This window comes from Synchiropus splendidus, chromosome 18 (assembly GCF_027744825.2).
Source record: "Synchiropus splendidus isolate RoL2022-P1 chromosome 18, RoL_Sspl_1.0, whole genome shotgun sequence".
In the NCBI taxonomy this organism is placed as follows: domain Eukaryota; kingdom Metazoa; phylum Chordata; class Actinopteri; order Syngnathiformes; family Callionymidae; genus Synchiropus; species Synchiropus splendidus.
In genome coordinates, this window is record NC_071351.1 from 2,363,372 (window position 1) to 2,377,927 (window position 14,556).

The 14,556-nt window shown below is 47.3% G+C and overlaps 1 protein-coding gene across 4 annotated transcripts in view; it reads right to left on the reverse strand.

Moving 5' to 3' along the window:
* The window catches only part of lama5 (laminin, alpha 5), a 50,682-nt gene that overhangs the window by 5,118 nt on the left and 31,008 nt on the right, over nt 1-14,556 (reverse strand). For 3 of the 4 annotated variants that reach the window (XM_053848754.1, XM_053848753.1, XM_053848752.1), the window contains 52 exons: nt 14,224-14,342; nt 14,059-14,149; nt 13,839-13,973; nt 13,701-13,763; nt 13,399-13,539; nt 12,778-12,915; nt 12,571-12,705; nt 12,257-12,391; nt 12,044-12,181; nt 11,843-11,895; nt 11,633-11,732; nt 11,501-11,553; nt 11,316-11,421; nt 11,140-11,239; nt 10,853-11,009; nt 10,347-10,485; nt 9,567-9,709; nt 9,388-9,491; nt 9,105-9,258; nt 8,856-9,019; nt 8,051-8,159; nt 7,812-7,909; nt 7,532-7,745; nt 7,216-7,342; nt 7,012-7,151; nt 6,826-6,941; nt 6,538-6,749; nt 6,263-6,464; nt 6,001-6,145; nt 5,787-5,927; nt 5,541-5,702; nt 5,078-5,185; nt 4,917-5,000; nt 4,420-4,650; nt 4,230-4,343; nt 4,025-4,155; nt 3,869-3,949; nt 3,571-3,785; nt 3,395-3,495; nt 3,082-3,265; nt 2,849-2,989; nt 2,627-2,778; nt 2,453-2,563; nt 2,266-2,377; nt 2,003-2,176; nt 1,739-1,935; nt 1,562-1,678; nt 1,285-1,439; nt 654-783; nt 493-595; nt 308-421; nt 38-220 (listed from right to left, as the gene is read on the reverse strand). In XM_053848754.1, coding sequence (XP_053704729.1) covers nt 38-220; nt 308-421; nt 493-595; nt 654-783; nt 1,285-1,439; nt 1,562-1,678; nt 1,739-1,935; nt 2,003-2,176; nt 2,266-2,377; nt 2,453-2,563; nt 2,627-2,778; nt 2,849-2,989; nt 3,082-3,265; nt 3,395-3,495; nt 3,571-3,785; nt 3,869-3,949; nt 4,025-4,155; nt 4,230-4,343; nt 4,420-4,650; nt 4,917-5,000; nt 5,078-5,185; nt 5,541-5,702; nt 5,787-5,927; nt 6,001-6,145; nt 6,263-6,464; nt 6,538-6,749; nt 6,826-6,941; nt 7,012-7,151; nt 7,216-7,342; nt 7,532-7,745; nt 7,812-7,909; nt 8,051-8,159; nt 8,856-9,019; nt 9,105-9,258; nt 9,388-9,491; nt 9,567-9,709; nt 10,347-10,485; nt 10,853-11,009; nt 11,140-11,239; nt 11,316-11,421; nt 11,501-11,553; nt 11,633-11,732; nt 11,843-11,895; nt 12,044-12,181; nt 12,257-12,391; nt 12,571-12,705; nt 12,778-12,915; nt 13,399-13,539; nt 13,701-13,763; nt 13,839-13,973; nt 14,059-14,149; nt 14,224-14,342 — 6,972 coding nt within the window. Of the gene's footprint in view, nt 1-37; nt 221-307; nt 422-492; nt 596-653; nt 784-1,284; nt 1,440-1,561; nt 1,679-1,738; nt 1,936-2,002; nt 2,177-2,265; nt 2,378-2,452; nt 2,564-2,626; nt 2,779-2,848; nt 2,990-3,081; nt 3,266-3,394; nt 3,496-3,570; nt 3,786-3,868; nt 3,950-4,024; nt 4,156-4,229; nt 4,344-4,419; nt 4,651-4,916; nt 5,001-5,077; nt 5,186-5,540; nt 5,703-5,786; nt 5,928-6,000; nt 6,146-6,262; nt 6,465-6,537; nt 6,750-6,825; nt 6,942-7,011; nt 7,152-7,215; nt 7,343-7,531; nt 7,746-7,811; nt 7,910-8,050; nt 8,160-8,855; nt 9,020-9,104; nt 9,259-9,387; nt 9,492-9,566; nt 9,710-9,913; nt 10,044-10,346; nt 10,486-10,852; nt 11,010-11,139; nt 11,240-11,315; nt 11,422-11,500; nt 11,554-11,632; nt 11,733-11,842; nt 11,896-12,043; nt 12,182-12,256; nt 12,392-12,570; nt 12,706-12,777; nt 12,916-13,398; nt 13,540-13,700; nt 13,764-13,838; nt 13,974-14,058; nt 14,150-14,223; nt 14,343-14,556 lie in introns of all 4 variants that reach the window. The other variant, XM_053848755.1, reaches the window with a different exon arrangement.

Genomic DNA, 14,556 nt, shown 5'->3' on the forward strand with positions numbered 1-14,556 from the left:
GCTCCCGGAGACTCCTCACCATTTCAGACATATCTACCTGTCTTGTTGGCCTCCATTAGGGCTTTGTTGATGTCCTCATTGGTGGCGTTGGCGTCGCCGTAGGTCTGCTGCCACTGGTCCAGCTTCTCCTTGATGGGTCGCAGAGTGTCGCTGACGTTTGTCGCAGTCGTGTTCGCCAGCTCGGCAGCTCGCTTCGCCTCGTCTATCAGCTGTCCCGCATCTACGCAGGAGTGGAAGCCCAAATTAAACCAAAAGTGACGACACAGATCGGGACTCAATCTTCTGGTACGTATGAACGTATGACGACCTGAGGTGAGGTTGAGGCTCTCCTGAGCACTCTTCAGCTCCTTCATCACGTCGGACTGTTTCATCTTCGCATCCTCCAGTCGTCTCTTTGCATCTTTAAGCTGTGGCTTCAGATCTGTGGAGCAGATGCTGATTCAACCGTCCTGACCTCGACACACAACACGCAACACTCAGTCAAACCGTTACCATTCTCCAGCTCTTCACGCAGACCGGTGACTTCATCCTTCAGCTCCAGACTGTGGTTCCTCAGCGAGTCAGCCACCTGGCCAAGGTCTTGGTCCTGCACATTCTGCAACACGTGTCATGAGTCATGATATCAAACCATGCAACTCCGACAAGTTCTCTACCTCCAGTGCTGTGGTCGCAGCTTTGTCGGCCATTTTAGCTGCTCTCTCTGCCTCCTTGATGCTGTTGATGATGTTGTTGTACGCCTTGGTTACGTCGACAAAGCCCTCACCCTTGGTATCTTCCACCAAACTGCAGAGAGAAAAGGAATTATTTGATATTTACCTTCACTGAAAATTTGAAATGTATTATTTCTGCACTGAAATAAAGCTCACAGATTTTCCTTCCGTTAAATTTTGAGTAACAGTTGTGAATTACAGTGAATTATATTTAAATAATGATTATTTAAACACAGAGTAAAAAACACGTGAAATAAATTCAGTGCTGAGTTGACAGACCTGCACTGTAATTTATATTTTACACACAGATGCGGCTCTGCTAGGTTGCTATTGCTCTCTCTGTATTGTTGTTCAAGATCAATGGCTATCCCTTCAAGTCTCAGACGTTGTAAATGAATGTTTTATCTCATCAGATTTGTTTCTACAGTAATTTCATCACACAGATTTTATATTTTTTATTCGAAAAAAAAGCTGTTTAATGCCCCAAATCCTAATGACAGAAATTCAACGTCATGAAACTGAGAGTATGTTGATGCTTCCACAGCAGCACATGACTGTAGCCCCGGGCTCCTACCTGGACAGATTGTTTGCCAAAGTGTTGAGCATGGCCGCGTGTCGCTCTGCGTCCTCCACCAGGAGAATCTTTGAGTCCACCCAACCAAAACTCTCCACTTTCTTAGCCAACGGTGCTCGAGCTCCATCCAACTGGGCCGACAATCGCTCGTACTCCTGGGTGGAAATCATGAATTCAATGCTGCCCAGAACGGCTCTACGAACTAGACTGCGCTATATTTAATAGAATAGACAAAACCAAAACACATTGACTTCACACAGCAAAAGCATTTGTTTACCTCCTTGAGGTCTTGCAGCATTGGCAGCATGTCATTGACCTGGGCAACGCCGTCTTCTGCCCTGCTCAATTGGTCTTCTAACTCCTTCTGATCAGCCACCAAACTGTCTATCTTCCTCTGAAAAAGATTCCACATGTTAGTGTCCGACTGATTTCTTCTGTGGACACCAACACATACCTGATTATCCTCCAGCGTTTTCTCATTGGCGTTGTTCAGCTCTACAGCTTGAGCCGTTTTGTTCACAGCGTCGTTCAGAGCGTCTCGCAGGTCCATCATCACAGAATTCATGCGGGCCAAACGGTCTCTAATAGCCTTGGCTGTGTCGTCGTTCTCCATTTGGCGATCCTTGAACGACTTGTTGACTTTATTCAATACTAGAATTAAATGTAAGCAAAGTCTTCAGAATTTGATCTGCTGGACCCAAATGTTTGGATGACCTACATTTTTCCGCCTCATTCTTCTCCTTTTCAGCCACTTTCTTCTGTCCGACGCAGCTTCTGAACCGCATCTCTCTCAGCATGGACTGCACTTCTGCCATCTTCCGCGCCCTCTCGTCGTCATCCTGGTCGTCTTCAGTCTCATTCATTGACGTGCGGTTCGCCATCACCAAGATGTCTGCAGGCGAGTAGATTCCAAGAGAAAAATTGCAGCTCATTTGATATTCAAGGGAATAGAAAAGGAGTTGAAAAGCCATTTTGTCTCACCATTTATTTCCATGGTCATGTTGTGGACGAATGACAGCAGCTCTGCCGCCCTCTGGTGGGTGTCTGAGGTACTGTTGTCCAAGTCACCCACTCGGTCTGACGTCAGCGAAGACTGGACTCAGCATACATAACAAATGAAACCGCTTGGTTGTACAATAACAAATGGGGGTGACGGACGTTCACTGACCTTATCGTGCAGCTCGTTGATGTCTGAATTAATGTTGGCAATTTCAGCTTCCAACACATCAGCCCGACTTCTGCTGTCATCCAGTGTGCTGTTGTAGTTCTCAATGGTTTTCTAGGAAAATATAAAACTTTACTCCTCAAGCACTGAACAGCGACTCAGTAGGTGCCAACGTACAGCTATTTCCTCCATGGACTTGTTGAGGTTCTGCAGCTGAGTCCAGGCAATGGAGCTGGCGTTGAGATTCTTCAGTTGCTCGGCGACTCGGAGGAACTCTGCATTCATCTGGTCCAGATCCTCCAGCAGCACGATGACGCAGCTGTCGCAGCCTGGATGTCGGAGGCAGGCGATGCAACGTGAGGCGCAGGTGGATTGGTGATGGAATGCTGTGTCACTCACGTTCACAGTGCATGTCGTGGCCATGCTCCACAGGGACGCTGTACTTGTGTTCGCAGACGTCACACTGTTTGCCTGTCATGCCATCAGGACAGCGGCACTCTCCGGTCCGCGGGTCACAGTGGCCACCTTTACAGTGACATTCTACAGAAGACAAAAAAACGTATAACTCTCCAACAAAAAGCCCCCCAAAATATGTGACTAGTTTAAAACCCTTTAAGCTTTGTGTTCCTTACTCTTGCATCCATTGGGCCCGTAGTCCCAGAAGCCAGGCGCGCACTGTTTGCAGTTGGGCCCGTTGACTCCCGGCTGGCACGAACACTGACCACTCTGAGGATCACACGGCTGGACCAGAGCGGCCGACGCATCGCAGTCACACTGACGGCAGCCAGAGCAGGTGTCGAAGCCAAACGCTCCATCCTGGAACCAACAGCACAGTGAGAGTGCCGCACAGGAAATACCTCACAACTTGAAGGGAAAATTGGGCTTTTCATTGTTGACTGTGACTTCACATTATCCTGACTTTGTCATGGCTGTGAGATCATTTACCAGGCAGCGGTCGCACTGAGCTCCAGCGACTCCTGGTTTGCAGCGGCAGCGGCCGGTGTGAGGATCACAGGACTCAGTGCCACATGGAGAACAGTTGCATTCTGTGTGTGGAGTCAAAGAGCAAAATCAGAGACTGAAACTATGACTCCGTCAAGAGGGAAAGAAACAAGACTCACTGGTGCAGTTTTTGGCAAGGATGGCATCGCCATAGTAACCGGGAGCACAGACGTCACAGTGTGGCCCGGCGGTGTTGTGCATACAGCTGAGGCATTCACCAGTCAGAGGGTGACAGTCTGTGAACAACATGTTTGGGTCTGTGTTGCCGTGGCAGTCGCACAGCTGGCACTTGCTTCCCAGCACCATGGGGTTTCCGTAGTAACCAGGGGCACATCTGTGGTGATCACAAATTGAAACGTGGACAGAAAAGTCAGATCAAACTGAAGTTGATCAATTCAAATATGATTGTGCAGCAACCTTTCACAGTGAGGTCCTGCGTATCCCGGCATGCACAAGCACTGCATCCTCTCCTGTTTCTGCACACAGCCCTCTGCAAAACTGAACGCACAAGACAAATCAGTCAAACTTGCTACAGTGTGTGGCCTTGAGTTTGCCTAAACACCAGGCACTGACTTGTTGGATGGCACTCGGAGCGGACACGGACAACTGGAGCATGCCAGCGCCTGTCCATCCAGGGAGTTGTTGCCAAGGAAGCCACCCTGGCACTTCTCACAGTGGTCGCCGACGGTGTTGTGCTGGCAGTTCTGTGGAACACGCAGACAATGAGAAAACAAAAAAAGACCTGTTTTCAGTGATCAAATGGTTTTGGGAGGCTCACCAGGCAGATGCCAGTTCCATCCAGACAAGTGTCAGAGTGTCCGTTACAGTTGCAGGGAACACACTTGCCCAAAAACAGACCAATGGTGTCCCTGTAGTAACCGGGAGCACATTTCTGCGACAGAAGCATGTTGGTTAGCAGCAGGAAATTTGAATCATTACAGGTAAATATTTATGTTTTTATGAATCACCTGACAAGAATCTCCCAAATAATTCGCAGGGCACATGCAGATCTCCACGTTGTTTGCATGGCGGCCAGTGGGGCGGGATTCAGCTCCATCCAGCACGACGCCTCGTATTGACACGGAGTGGGCCGACTGAGAGTGAAGCGCTCGGATCTGAAGAGACTCCAAACCGACCAGGACCATCATCAGCTCCTCACGTGACACAGAGTTGCCAGTCTGTGCGTGACGGAAGCTTCCCTGCGAGACAATGGCAGGACGTGTAAAGTCACTTCAATAAAACCATATTAAATGTTAAACACCTTACATTAATATGTAGCCACAACCCTGCCACCTGCATGCCCGTTTTAAGTACCCATGTATCTTAAATATGGATTAGTCTTGAATCCATCTAGCCTGAAATCACTGTCCTCGTTGCTTTTTTACACATTTCAGTAGAACATGACTCGGAAGAAAAAGCACAGGTTCTGTTTTCTGCTCCACTGGGCCATGCTGGGTGTATTTACCTCCACTATGTGAACTATTCCAATGTGAGGTTCCTCAGGCGATGAATACTCACGCTCCATAAACACCAGAGTCATCTGGTTGCCCTGTAGGTAGAGAGAAATCGATCTGTAGACATGTATATGGTGAATGTTTACGGCCCTGTGTAGAAGGATAGGCGTACCTTGAGGATGATGTCAGGCCTGGGGGCTTCCGCTGGCAGTGACAGAACATCACCTCTCATAGTTTGAGTGTGGAGACGATACCTCAGATAACCTCCATAGGAAGAGACCTGCAGAACACGAAGAACACCAATGAGCATTCAGAGATCTGAGATCTACAGTCACCTTGCATGTTGAGGCAACATCAGAACGCCCTGCAATCATTTGCAGATTAAAAGAAGGCTCTCTGGCTCAGACGAACACTTGCACAATTCAACATTAAGATCCTAAAATCCAGACACCAACTCCACTGCCTTGTTTGGAGGAGAGCCAATCCATGCAATTAGGTACTGATCTCCAACTCACGATAACATAGATGAATGAACTTTTTATGATCAGTGGATGCTCTCAATGACCTGTTTTATGAGTTACAAGAGTAACCTCGCACTTTAAAATGCTGCCATAATCATGCGGAATTGTCTTCACCTTATCACCCAGATAAGTCCTGGGTGCATGCCAGTGGAGATCCTGGTAGACATCGGGCACGTCGCTGAGATCTGCCTCTACAAGATCCTGACCTGGGTACGATGTCACCGGCACTTCCTGTTTGTCAGCACTGAGTAGCACCCAGCCCTCCATGTTCATCACCTGTTCAGAAAATGGAGGACGTAAACAAGCGTAAAAGGCTACCATGCCGCAGACAAATTCATCCATCTTGTCATGACTGTATACCTCAAACCGTCTTTTGTCAGAGCTGCGACAGCGGTCTGTGGCTCCAAAACAGAAGCAGCTGGTGCAACCCTTGGGGTTAGTTGGGTCCAAGTGGAATGTCCCAACTCTGCACTGGTCACAGCGGGACCCCTGAACATTTTCCTAGAACAAAATGAGGCACAAAGAGGAGGTCAAGATCTGAACTCCCCCTCTGTGAGTGTGAGTGTCAGCTCACCTTGCAGAGACACTGTCCAGTGAAGGAGTCGCACACTTCCTCCTCAGTTCCAGCCTCGTTGCAGTCACACTGCCTGCAGTTGGGGTAGCCATAGAAACCAGGGGCGCAGCGGTCACACTGACGGCCGACGATGTTGTTCTTACATCTGGAGAAACGATAGAGAATGAAAAGGTTCTTCCAAGGTCATGAGAGACAGCAAAGTCTAACACATTCAAATGCAAAGAAGAGCAGATCTTCATCCTGGTATGAGTTGAACATGTACCTGCACTGTCCACTGAGAGTGTCACAGCTGTAGTCGGCAGATATGATTCCTGGTCGAGAGCAGTTGCAGATCTCACACCCAACCACCGGGTGACAGCCAAAAGTCTGAGGCTCACACTGGGTGCAGTCCGGGCGGACGGTGCGCGGGGGGCAGATGCAATCACCAGTCACAGGTTCACATAAGTTAGAACCACAGTTACAGGCTGAAGTTGCAGGAAAGAGAAGTGGCATATTAGGATATTTCCAGGAAAAATCAAGAGAGAAAAGAGGACTTACGTCTGCAGTTGGGGAAGCCCCAGTAGCCCGTGGCGCACATGGAACATTCCCGGCCAATCACGTTTGGTTTACACTGGCACTGACCGCCAAATGGTTCGCAGGTTTCGCTCTCGGCACCAAACTCGTGACAGGCACACGGCATTGCCCCATTGTTAAAGAAGGCGGAGAGAGAAACAGCTGAGCTGATGCAGAATGGAGAGGCTGAAGACGGACTGCGGTCAAAGAGGAAAATAAGCACCATGGTTTCAGTGGGTCAGAGTATGAAGCAGCCACACCCGCAACACTTACTTGATGTGAAAGCTGTTTTGGCCACAGTTGCTGATGAAGTCGTAGGATTTATCCAGCGGTTCTTCACTGAGGAAACTGGAACTGTAGCTTGCCTCGGGGACGACCAGAATATAATCCTGTCACAAGAAAAGCACAGAAATATTCATCACAAATATTCAATTAAAAAGGTGAAAAACTGGATCTCACCAGCCAGAGTGTTTTGCCAGCAGGTATCTGCACGGTGACGAAGATCTCGTGATCCGTCACATCCAGGATGATCTTGTTTTCGGACACCAGGATGTTGCGACAGCCGTAAGCGTGGGGACAGAAGGAGGCGTTTGCATGACCTGACACAGGGAAACCATCATTAGAAACATGATCAGAATGGAGAGAATCTGCCGCCTTTCTTACCCTGCCAGATGCGACCGCCATTAATGAAAACCTGGACCGGATAGGTCGGATGTTGTGGCTGGTGAAAGTGGAGGATGAATACATAACGTCCGAGGGCGTGGACGCGGGCTGAGTAAACTGCTGCATTCTGGGTATAAAAAAAAAAAAATTATTTAAGGATTCAAATACAACGCTATTCATTCATGCTATTAAAACACAAACTGCTCTTTCTATTTCAGCTGATACTTAAATGCATTAAATAAAGTAAATTTCATGTTGCATCATCTCTACTTTTGCTTGACATGATGCTTTCCCTTTGCTCATTGAACGGATGTACCTGTTCTGAATCCAGTCTGACGTGGTCACCGTTGTCTGCACCAAGAGGAGGACGCTCCCTAACAGTCCAGGAGGGATCGTCTCTCTGCTGGTAGGGTACAGGAGGAGCAGGAGCAGGGGTGGCCTGAAAGTGATCCTGCATGGAGGAACTCTGACCCTCCTTCAGAACCAGCGAGTCTGATGGGTTCTGGAAGCGTGAGGGTACGCAGGAGGAGCTGAGGAGGACAAAATAAAAGGTCAAAAGGTCTACTCAGAAATACAGTTCCTCCAAAATACTCTACCTGTCTGGTGCAAACTGTCCATGGCTGCCAATGCACTGGACTTTAGGTTCAATATACTCCATTGTGAATTGATCTTTTGGCACCAGATACACTTTGTGCTTCAAAGACAAAGTAAAAACACGATTATAAATTTGATGCAGTTGGACCTGATAACTACATTCATATGCAACATTTATTCATTTTACACCTGAATTAATCCAAACAAACCAATTCTTGATACAACTCAGGAAATGGGTTACCAGGAAGAAGGAGGCGCGGTCAGAGATGAGCTGCAGCTCAGTGTCAGCAGGAAGAGGAAAGATTGCCACCCTGTTCTGTTGGTCAATAGCCACGACTCGGCACAGGAAGCTGTAGAACACACATTGTGATGATGAGTTGTTGACAGACTTATTAAAGCACCGTCGGTGACAGTAAACTGCCAACCAGCTGAGTCTACACATTACAGTGGCATACAAGGACTTAACTACACACACACAAAAACTGTTTTACAGCTCCCCAAATGCAGACAAGCCGTGTCCTGTCTGTTGCTTCTGTAGGTATGTATGTGAACCGGACATGTTCCGGGATAGTGCGAGCCACTCATTTTCACCCAAACTGTGCCTTTCATATTATTGCCCTGCACGTATTTCATCTATAAAATGTGAGACATTCCTCATGCAATACACTCAGACAGCAGGTGGCAGCTGCGTAAAGGAGCTCGGCCAGCATTTCTTTCAGCGATTCTATGGTATATTGAGATTGAAAAGTCTGGAAGAAATGAATAGGGTACATTTGTAAATCCAAACAAACCTTCCCTACGAAGTAACCCTGTAGTTCCATTGAAATATATGGTCTGTTTTAGAGTTATGTCTACAATAAACTCAGGCAATAATAAACTCTTCACCGGAAACCATCACCAGGTGTCATTAAACTCCACAACTCAGAGGAGAAGTCTCGCCTGCAGAAGTATACAATTTAATATTTAACTTTACCAAATACAAAGCAAACAACGATGGTTTCTGTCATATAAAAAAATATCAAATAAACATGGTTGAGCTTTATTACCTGTATTTACAGTGCAGCAGAGTGATGGTGTGTTGCTGTCTGCGAGCTCCCGGTGAGTTGAAAGCCACTGACAGAGTCTGAGGTAATTCTTCTTCACTTGAATATTCCACGACCAGAACATAGTCGCCCGGAGCGCTCAGATCGGTTCGCAGCTCCACACTCATCTTCAGGAAACATAAAAATGTGATTATTGACGCTTACTTTTCAGGCAATTGGAACGCATGCGCAATATAACCATAGAGTGTTTACATCATAGCCGCTGCAGACAGCCATGTCGGGGTGACGTGGGGTGACCTTTTCAGACGGGCACGGACGAGGAAGGTGGTTATCGAGGCGGCAGTTTGCATCGTTGCCAGAGATGGAGGGGAACGACTCCAGTGAGAGATAGCTGTACATCAGACAGCTGGACAGAGACAAGACCATCACTTTTATTGACAAGTCTTGCAAGCACAAAAAAACATTTGGAATAAAATAAACATTTTCCAGGGTCAACAATATAAAGTCTTGTGACTTATGTGAAGTCATTATTTACTTCTCATTGGGATCAGGCACAGAGCTGTAAGTGCAGGGTTCAGACACTTTGATCTGCAGGATGGGAGCTTCGTAATAGGCGCTGGGCAGCAGGACCAAGTAATCCTATGGGGAAACAGATTGGTTACACTTCAGTCTCACCTTGTATTGACATAAGATCCCAGAACTAGTCTACATTACCAGAAGGATTCCCTCAGCCTCGATGACCACAGTCCACGTTCCGGGGTTCAACACAAAGGGCTCAACAAAGTTGTTCTGAGGTACGTTAACAAACGTCGGCTCCACGCTGGGAGCAAAGACGATCTGTTTCGATTGTTCCGAACCTGAAAGATGACGTAACTGGGATGACTCACAGTGAATGAAGGTAGTTTTCGTGAAAGACAACAGATGATTGGCTATAAAAATAATTCAAACACATCACACTCTTGGCTACCGCACTGCAATGATCATCAGCATTTGAATTGACTATCTTTTCTACTTTTGTTTGCATTCAGTAACACTCAAAGAATAGATTTGTGAAGACCTACCTCTGCGGTTGACCTGATAGGCTGTTATTTTACCATTGGAGGTTTGGCCCTCAGAGTTTACATATCTGAGAATGAAGCGAGTCAGATAGACGTCTGCCTCGCTCACATAAACCTGAAGCTTCACTGCATTCTATGAGACCAGAAGACAGGTGAGAGAAGGAGGTGGAGGTGAGACAGGAGAAGAACCAGCAGGAACGAGTGAGGGAGGTTTCAGGGTTGAGGGGAAAAAAAGTGGAAAATAAACGTTAAAATTACTACTCTGGGCTCTACACTCATCTGTGGCCCTAAAGGTAAAGTAAACCGGGAAGCTGAGAAAGGATAGACACTCAACCATGCATTTGCTTTCAGAGATGGTTAAACGAAACAAGAGAGTTAATAGACAGGAAAACTGCAAGAAAGAAGGACCAACTGATTCCCCCACACCAACACTTACAGTTACCACAGAAGTACTTCCAGCCGTCCTCCAGGACGGCAACCCGGCCCTGAACATCCGACCCCCCCCAGTTGGCGTATCGCAGCACCACATGGAAGAGGTCCGGAGAAGTGACAGACACCGACACAAACACCCTGGACTGCAGACGGATCCCAAGAGGAACGTGGGAAAGAAGGAGGAGAAGAAGGTAGGACAGTTGCACAGCGGGAAAGATAAGAAAAGTAACTGTTAGGGATGACCGTACGTGAATCACAAAGTAGACAATATTAAGGTGAGAAAGAGAATTTTGACACCACAAAGCCTCTTTTGAAAACCACCACCTTCATCACAGAGGAGCTTAGCTTGGAGTGAATCCAATAAAATGTACTGAAGTACTTCAAAGATAGAGGGCCACAGATAAAAACAACATGAAGAGTGAAGATATTTCGGCATTAAAAATGATCATCATCGATAGTAACTTTACATCATGACAATCTTCACAGCAACAAAACCAAATCGTTCACTACCTGAATTGGGGTCATCTGAGCGTAACCTCTCCAGCTGAAATGTGGGAACTCCAGGTGGTTGTAGCCAAAGCGCACCGGTCTCCCATCCAGCATGGTCCCTTCCTCGATTTCAAATTTCAGATGATGGAGATCTGGGAAGTAATGATCAGGACGAGGCCTGAAAAAACAGTGAAACTACTTAGAAAGCAGGCCAATCGTGTTCATTTCGAAAAACCATTTCCAGGACATCAAAGGTGAGATTAGAAATGAAAACAACTCTGCTCAATTTGACCACTTTTTTGACTCACATGTTGCACTGAAGTCCATCCACATTGGGCCTGCAGCGACATCGACCGTTTCGCTCCCCACAAGACTGACCCACTGAGCCTCCAATGTCACACTGACAACCTGCACATGCCACAAAAAATAACGACTAAGGATCAACTATACTTTCTCTAACTGTTGCAGAGAAAATCACACCGACCCTGGCAGCCAAAGTAATTGTTCTCCTGCAGGTCAAAGTAGCCGTCTTTACAGGTGGAGCAGGTTCCACTGCAGGTGTTTGGCTTGCAGTGACACTGACCGGTTTCCTGGGAGAAGAATTCACAACTTAACCATCAGAAAATTCTATCTATGCTATCTGCAGCACTTCAAAATAAAAACACTGACCTGCGCGCACTCAGCAACGCCACTTAACGTTCCGGGGATGTTACACTCACAGTCTGCAAAGGAAGCAGATACATCAAGGTTTGCACCTTCTACAGTGGCGAAGATGACAATGTGTTTATGAATGGATCTTACTAGAACATCCTTCAGGAGTGTCCGGGGAGAGATTCCAGAAGAGAGGTTTACATTTGTCGCAGGCTGGGCCCTCCACGTGGAGCCGGCACTCACATTGACCCTGAGAAGAAGAACTTTGACTTAACACGGAGGACAAAGGCAGGTGGACTGGCTCAGATTACATCATCATTATATGAACAAGCGGTTAACAGCATCAAGAGAAAAACATACCACTGGAGGAGGCACAACGTACGGGACGGATCCAGCCGGGTCACAGGTGCCAGCTTTAAAAAAAAAAGTTTGTAAGTAACCCCAATACTAATATACATATTGCTCACCTGTAAATGAAATCATTTTAATTCAAATTATAATCAAAGTGAATCCAGCAGATGGACGTGTTGTGTATTTTTGCGTGTGTATCTGGGGTGCTACCTTGGCAGTTGGGGAAGCCATAAGCCCCATGCGCGCAGCTCTCACACCTCAGTCCAGCCACGTGAGGAAGGCAGACACACTGGCCGGTCACCTGATCACAGCTGGTGTAGCGGGAGCCTTCAGTGGAACACAGGCATGCTGCAACAGAGAAAGGATTCATTTTAACTCGACAATGAAAAGATGCATACGTTTATGTTCCGTGGCAGGACGTACGGGTGCAGCTTGGGTAACTGTAGTAACCAGGTGCACACTGGTCACATGATGCGCCGCTGTAGTTGGGTCGACAGCTGCACAGTCCTGAGGCAGTGCAGCTGGCATCCAATGAGGTGCGAGGATCACAGGTGCACTCTGGGAAGATAACGCATACAATCCAGTCTGTTACTTTATGGACGTGAAACATATTCAGATGGATTCAGGTCAGACACCTCATAACAACTGTGGCTTCCATGTGTGGTCCTCTTTGTGTGAGTGTGTTTTGAGGGGAAATATATTTGTTACTTCATAGAGTCTCTGTTTGAGTTTGGCACCTTGACAGTTGGGATAAGAGTGGAATCCCGATCTGCACTGCTCACATCGCGGGCCCTGGAATTCAGGTTTGCACATGCATCGACCAGACGCGTCGCAGCCTTCAGGCAGGGAGCCCACCGCGCTGCACCCACACACTGCAACGAGAAGAGGCCGTTGGAGATGGGGACGAAGCGAGTTCAACATCACGGATTGGACTCACGACTCACATTGGCAGAGCGGGTAGTTAAAGTAGCCTGGAGCACACTGGTCGCACTGGTGACCCTGGAAACCACTCCGACACACACCTTCCCCGGTGAGCATGTCACATGACCCATCCAGACAGCCAGGCCCAGAGCACTGACAACCTGGAGCGGACACACATTAGTTAGAGGTTTAAAGGACTACAGTTAGCAGCGTGAGCGACTTACAAAGATCAGCCAGGCTTTTAGGAATGATGTTGATTCAGGTGTGTGTGTGTGTGTGTGTGTGTCATGTGTTTACTCCTAGGGGGTTGCACTAAGACTAAATCAATAAACACAACAGCAAATACAGTGTCTGGTATTCCAAGCACTGTGTGTGCTGCATCTGTGTGCCAGAATGTAAGTGAGGCGTTTGTAGGTTCTCTCCACAGACATGCGGACTTTCAGAACTTCTACTTGGAGCAGGACAGGATATCTGTGTGACTTAGTGGCTTTGGCACAGAAATCCACTGGACATTAGAGGATCATGTGACTTAAGATTTAAGTCAGGAAAATTGAATGTACCTTCATGGACTTGCATAGAAACATGTCGGCCGTTACAGAATGGCTTCTATGGATGATGACTAAAACGATGGAGTGAAGTCAGACCTTGACAGTTGAGGCCAAAGAAGCCGGGAGCACAGGTGTCACAGTGGTCGCCGGTGAAGCCGATTTTGCAGATGCAGGTTCGCGTGCGTGGATCGGGCCGACAGGAGTTATCTACTGTACCAGCTGCACTGCACTCACAATCTGAGGACAGAAACACATTTGTTTTGGTGAAGAGCTGAGGACGAAAGCTCTGCTGTGAGAAAGCATCAGCCGTGTTGTGATAGCAGTTCCTCACCCTGAGGAGAATACAGTGAAGGTTATCGAGCTGAGATGATTACATTGAATAAAAAGGAAAGTCTTACTGATGATCTCGCCGGCTGGTTTGGCCTCACCATTGTTGTTATTGGTGGGATAAGTGGGGATCGCTAATGGTGGAATATAGAATAAATGAGTGAGTCTTGATCAGCTCAAAATGAGCCGTATTTCTCGCTGCGACTCACGGTAACATTCTGGAAAGTTGATGAAGCCGCTGGCGCAGGAGTCGCAGTTCTCTCCAGTGTAGTTGGGTTTGCAAAAACAACGGCCAGTCACGTCTTCACAAGTGCCGTCGGTGAACTCTGATCGACAGTCGCAGGCTTGAGGGAGATGGAAGAGACATATTCTAAACACCTTGCGTAGGAAATGAGGCCATTTTTTTAAGGAGACAAATCTATATCTTACGAGAGCAGGCCAGTGGGGAATCGATCGAATGGTCAGGTGACCTGTAATATGTAGGGATGCAGCGCTCACAGTTGACTCCAGTGGTATGATGCTGAAAAAACGTTTTTTTAGATCGTGCGACCAAAATGCTTGTCAATGAAGCTTGGGCATTTTGAATGTATTCACCTGACAGTTCAGGCAGACGCCGCCACCTCTGTAGTGTCCATGCATGTCCAGGCTGCCTCTCCTCTGCTCCACCTCCGGGTCATAGTAGCAGTCAAATGAATGGCGATGGCAGTTACATTCTGAGGATACAAACAGTTGCTTCATGAAAAAAAAAAGAACCACAAACAAACTTGTTGTTCAGAGTGAACTGTTGGTGACCATGCTAGCGTCAAAGATAGTCAGGCTTACAATGGTTACTCACTGGCTGAGATGCTGCTAATATACACATGAATAAGTTGTTTAATAGCAATATATGTTCCCTACTCTTGGGTAAACAACTATTTTTACATGAGA